The 6,000-nt window shown below is 40.0% G+C and overlaps 1 protein-coding gene across 1 annotated transcript in view; it reads left to right on the forward strand.

Annotated features, from left to right (window-relative positions):
- The window catches only part of DPP4 (dipeptidyl peptidase 4), a 79,866-nt gene extending 75,149 nt beyond the window's left edge, over nt 1-4,717 (forward strand). Inside the window, 3 exon segments of the mRNA XM_080798708.1 lie at nt 1,605-1,677; nt 1,940-2,013; nt 3,587-4,717. Coding sequence (XP_080654834.1) covers nt 1,605-1,677; nt 1,940-2,013; nt 3,587-3,688 — 249 coding nt within the window. The 3' untranslated portion in view covers nt 3,689-4,717.
- The last annotated feature ends 1,283 nt before the right edge of the window (nt 4,718-6,000 follow it).

Genomic DNA, 6,000 nt, shown 5'->3' on the forward strand with positions numbered 1-6,000 from the left:
TGCAAATCTCAGGGGCTGGGGCCTTGCAGACCCGCTCTCTTTTGATTCGTTCAGTCTATGAAGGCATGGGGACCCTGCGCAGGGATACCCAGCGTACTCGCACGGGGCAGATTCTGGGCCCGTTAAGTTACTTTTCACTGTTCCTTTGCTGGAAGATCACATCATGCGCAGTTTGGAATTTTCGTGGCCTCGGGGCAGCATAGGAAGCAAAAAGAGGTTCTGCCATCAGACTTTGTGTCCAGCTCTGACACTTCCTACAGATGTAACCTAGTGCGGGTTCCTGCTTCTGAATCTTGGGTCCATGGAGAAAGCAGGATTGCTGTAGACCTATCTCAGAGGAATGTTGGCAGAATGAAACAGAGCAGTGCTTCTTACAAACACTCCCGTTCTACAGAAGACCAGACTCAGGGAGCAGCATGTCTCCGGGCGCACAGCTCACCAGTGTTGAAGCTGGGGCTAGACTCCGCATCCAGCACCTTAGCCCTATCCCCTTCCTGCCAGACCATCAGGGTTCCCATCAAGAAACACCAAGCTGGTGTTAGCTACAAAGGGATCTGGAAAATACATACCTTGGCACTCGTAAGGTTGACTTTGATTTACCCAGGTGCTAAAGGCATAATCGCTGGATGATTTTTAAACCTATAGGAAACTGCTGGCCCCTCCTTCTGCCCAACCCCTAAGAAGACAACAGAAGCGAACTCCAGCTTGCCCTCTCCCAAAGGCCCTATGATGCCTCTGTGACACTTTCACCTTCCTCCCAACTTGATAAACATCCCCAAATCAAGATCAGATGGCCAGTTCGGTGTTTCCAACGGCTCTCTCATCTGAGGCCCCACCCCGGTTCTTGAAGTCCTGCCTCCCCGAGGCCAGTCTTGGAAAAGCTTACCTCCCAATTTGTTGCCCTATTTCTCTGGTTGATTTGGAAATGACTTGATCCAATCGCAAGATTTTCCCTGATACGGAATGAGGCAGACAACAACCCGCCGATTTTCTAAGGCCATGCTTGATCTTTTGCTCCCCTTTCCCCTCCCATATGTTACATTTGCCTGGGTTTTAAACATCTGTTCCAAAAGAGGTAATACTTGCTTCTCATTCATTGCCTAGCAATGTGGACCAAAGTTCATATGACATATTGCAGAGTATGTTTAGTTGCAAATGCTATGTACAGGCTCTTTGAAATGTAGCATGTATGGCACCATGTGACACACGGTTGCCATGGCAATACACTTTTTGGCTGAACTACAGCATAAGCCCATGGAACATACATTGCTAATATGAGACTCTGCCCTGTGCTAATGCATAGGACACAGCCAATCTGGGATCTGGGACTCAAGGGGCTTTGCGTGCAGCCCTGGTGGCAGGTGCCCTCTGCCTGCGTGTGCAAAGAAGATGTGGCATCCTCCCTTTGCAGTCCTGTCTCCCAGGCACAGGGCATGCTGTGCATTCTGCCATGCATGGAGACAGCATTTGCTTAAATATCGGTTTGCTATATTTTGTATCAAAGGGGGCCCCAGCTGAAAACATTTTATTTTGTAAACTGAAGTGAAAAATCAGTTTATGGCAGATCTTTTTTTGAATAATGACATTCTTTTTCCCAATTCCAGAATTCAACAGTCATGAGCAGAGCTGAAAATTTTAAACAAGTTGAGTACCTCCTTATTCATGGAACAGCAGATGGTGAGTTTCAGTTAATTAGACTTTTTAGTATCACAGACAGGTTTGCAATTTCACTACTGACAAAACAAAAGCATGAGGGGCAAGACTGTTACATTTACTTCAATAAAACAGTGTTGCTTTCCACAACTCACTTGTCTTGGGCTAAATGGGATGCTAAGTCCTAGAACTTCAAATAGTCCCTTTCTTCTTGTGCCTTTCCCACCCTTCCCATCAGAAAAGGAGCGGCTATTAGTTACTTTGTGTTTCCTTTCTCTCCTTGCAGATAACGTTCACTTTCAGCAGTCAGCTCAGATCTCCAAAGCCCTGGTGGATGCTGGAGTGGATTTCCAAGCAATGGTATCACAAAACTTGGTGCCAAAGGGAGAACTTGCTGGTGGGGTCTTGGTTTCCCCTGTCCCGGCTCTTTCTCCTCAAACAGTGCCAGGAGACAGGGACAGAATTGAAAGGGTTTTTGTTTGTCCAATGAGAAGTCGGAAGTGATATCCTTAAGCCATAGACAGAGTAATGTTCAAAGCGATTAGAGAACTGGGGGTTGAGAAGCACAATATTGCATATCTTGGGAGTGTCAAAACAGTGCTCTCCTACCCATGTGGTTCTTTAGTCTCTCCCTATTTGGATTCAAAAGTAATCACTTACTCAGTAAATGCGTGGCAGAGTAATTCTAAAGTGAAACCAGCATGGTAATAGCTCAGCTCCAATATGAAAATCCATTTCTGTCTAGTATGTATTACTAGCCATTCTAACAACAGTGGGACATTAATAATTGGCATGCGTCAGTTTTTGCAATTGCAACGTTATCTTCTGTTGAACAACCACAGGCAATAGACAATTAGGCTTGTTTTACAGAGTTGGAAATAGCTAGAGCTGTTGTTGCCTATACAGTAAGCTGTTTTAGGTATTAAGTCAGATTCATTTTCAGATCAAGAAGAAAAAAGAAAAGATTTTGTGTGTGTGTGTGTGTGTAACATATATAAAAATGTGTGTTTGTATATTTATATATATACACACGTGTGTGGTGCACTAAATATTTTTGTATAAAATGCTTTCTTGCCGTTATTAGCTAGAAAACCTGCTTGTCCTCACTCTCTTCTCTCTCTCTCTCTCTCTCTCTCTCTCACACACACACACACACACACCCTCTTTGCTCTGTGATCAGTTCAAATGGTGCCCACTGAATCAGAGTGGGGCAGTTAATACCAAACAAAACAAAACAAAACAAAACCCACCCTTTTATATGTCTTTTGGGGTCAGATTCTTCTAAGAGGTCAAGGTTTCATTTTCTACGACTCAAAGAAAGATGATACTTTAATTAGGCGATTTTTTATAAAAGTTTATTTATGTCTCCATAATATATGTTTGCCTGGTAGTGACCTCCCACTTATTTAATGTGGGATGCAGTGATAAATTTTTGTCTCAGATCATCTGCTCTTTCATAAATGTCAGACATCCAGATAGAAAATTCGAGTGAAAAATCAAAGTGTTTGCAAATAATACATTTGACTTTTGACCTTATGTTAAACATATATATGAAATATTGGAATAGATTTTTCTAGTTCCTTGGTAACCTACATTAGGAAAAAGTGCTTTTGAAAAACTCATTTCTCTTCCTGCAGTGTAGGAGAAATCTGACACTTGATAACACTTAATTAAAACTAGCGCGCTTAATGGGATAAACATTCTCTTCTATGCATGATGTGGTTCTAAGTGTCCTTTGAATCAAATCTGAAAATACACTTGGATAGCTTCATTAGAATATGTATACACACACACACACACACACACACACACACACACACACCCTTAAAACAATGTTTTAATTCTATGTATGCTTGTGAGAGCTTATTTGAATTATTTTTTTAAAAAAGAAGACAACTGACTTCCTTCTTCTGACCTTTGTCTTTCTCTGCAGTGGTATACAGACGAAGACCACGGAATTGCTAGCAGCACAGCCCACCAGCATATATACACCCACATGAGTCACTTCATAAAACAATGCTTCTCTTTACCTTAGTGCCCTGGAACAGCATGCCTGACCTATTGAAAGCCATTTTTGTTCTGTCTGAAAACTGCCCTGTTAAGATGATGATCTTTAAAAAAAAAAAAATACACTCAAATCAAGAAATTCAAGGTTACCTTTGCTCCCAAAATTCATGTCTGTAACCTTAAGTTGGGACTTCTGTCTTCGCACCAGATTATTACCTTACTGAAGTTTGAATTATTCCGTCTGGTTTTGTTTATTATTTAAAATCATTTCCACATCCGTTGCTGAAACAACAAATATGAATTGTTTTTATGGGAGCTCTGCATAGGTTCCCTGGGAAGCATTTCATTCTTTTCTAACTGGACCAGTGCAAATCTCGTTCTCTTCTTTAAAGGGATGGCAAGATGTGGGTGGTGATGTCACTGAAGGCAGGGGTAAGAAGGGAAGGGGTAGGGGAAGAAACGAGGGGGCCTGGCTGGGAACCCACGGCCGAGCACAGTGACCCGACCAGGCTCCTGTCAGCAACTCTTGGAGAAGAGCTGTTCACAGCCAGACTGGCACGGTTTTCTGAGAAAGACTATTCAGTCTCAGGAAATCATATATGCAAAAAGCACTGACTTCTGAGTAAAACCACAGCAGTTGAATAGACTCCAAAGAAATGAGAGGGAATCTGCCAACAATGCAAGGCCCCCAGGTGCCAACTATGGCTATAGGTGCTACAAACACACAGCGAGGGGGAGGGGAAAGCACTGTAAATGTGCCTTAAAAACCACTGATGTTTCCTAGTGAAAGAGGCAGTTTGGAACTGAGATGTGAACACATCAGCTTGCCCTGTTAAAAGATGAAAATATTTGTATCACAAATTCGAACTTGAAGGAGTCCTTGCATCAATTTTTCTTAGTTCATTTCTTTGAGCATCTTAATGAAAAGAATATTTTAACTTCCTTGGACTTGTTTTTAAAAATAAAAAATAAACTACAAAGTTATGTATTGTTATTCCCATACTGTGGAATTTCTCCTGGTCATTTAATAAATGTTCCTTCATTTTTTCAGAGATAATGCGTTTTGTGTCTTGAATGAGACCTAAACCACATTGGCATATGGACACGCTTATCCAGAAAGGCTCTTGTTTATTTTGCTCGCTACCCCAGACTGCCTCGTAAACATGGAGAGAGTTCAGTTTTTGTTAAAAAAAAAAAAAAAGATACATAAAAATGTGTTAAATTAAGCAGTTCGTATGGGTTTTTATGTAATAACATACACAATTTGTTATCACACACATATATAGCTTTTGAAACACCCAAATAATTTTTATTTTTTATGTAATACATAATTTATAATTTTATTCCAGGAAACTGTGATGAGGCTCATGTTGTAAGAACAAATAATATTAACAACATCATCTCAGTCTAAGTCAAGAAAAAAAGTCAGTTACTTAAGTGTTTGACTATTTCTGGCTGGCATATCTATATTAACGGAAGCATAGATTTCAGATGTTGAATTTAGTCTAGCAAATAACAGAGGAAACATGATTTTTTTGTTCAATTGTTTGCAAAATGGCCTCATTTTTTTCTTAATTGATTCTCTGTAACTCAAACTTAGCTTCCAACCATTTACTGGAAAAAGTTATCTCAGAGTGAGCTCCAGCACAAAAATCTAAAAATAGAAGAAATGGAAAAAATCAATCAATTCAATATGTGACTGGTGAGTCATGCATAGGAATGGACAGAGCATTGTGAAATTCAGCTTTGATTGTACTTTGCAATTGTGCCATTGAGTAGCTTCACCTTACATCCCAAACTCCACTCATCCATTAGAGCTATAAATCGACCTGCAAACCTGTAGGGCTCTTGTCATAATTCTATTCCTTAATAGAGTTCAGTCATCGTGAGTAACCGGATAATCTTTGCCGAGTTCTATATCCAGGAACAGTAGTCATAGATCATATGTACACATCCTGGACTGAGTTAATAGTCATAAGAGCAAATTAAATAGAAATTCTTCTTTTATTTTAGTTGGAACCAGATATTGTGCGATATCAGATGCTGTACAGATATTAAAACCATTTGGCAATATCAGATGTTACCAATATCAGACATTGCACAATACCAGCTATTTCACAGATATCAATAAGACCATTGTACAATAGTAGATATTGCACAATATCCAATACTATACAGATATTAAGACCATCGCATAACAGCTGATATTGTACAACTATTGTACAATATCAAAACTATACAATTCATTGTTCCTTTGATTCCTAAACATGTTTTTCTGGAGCCCAGAGGTAAAAAAAAATAATAAAAAATAAAAAAAATCCTAGCATCTATTTTTCACAT

The sequence above is a fragment of the Martes martes genome, assembly GCF_963455335.1.
Source record: "Martes martes genome assembly, chromosome: 3".
In the NCBI taxonomy this organism is placed as follows: Eukaryota; Metazoa; Chordata; class Mammalia; order Carnivora; family Mustelidae; genus Martes; species Martes martes.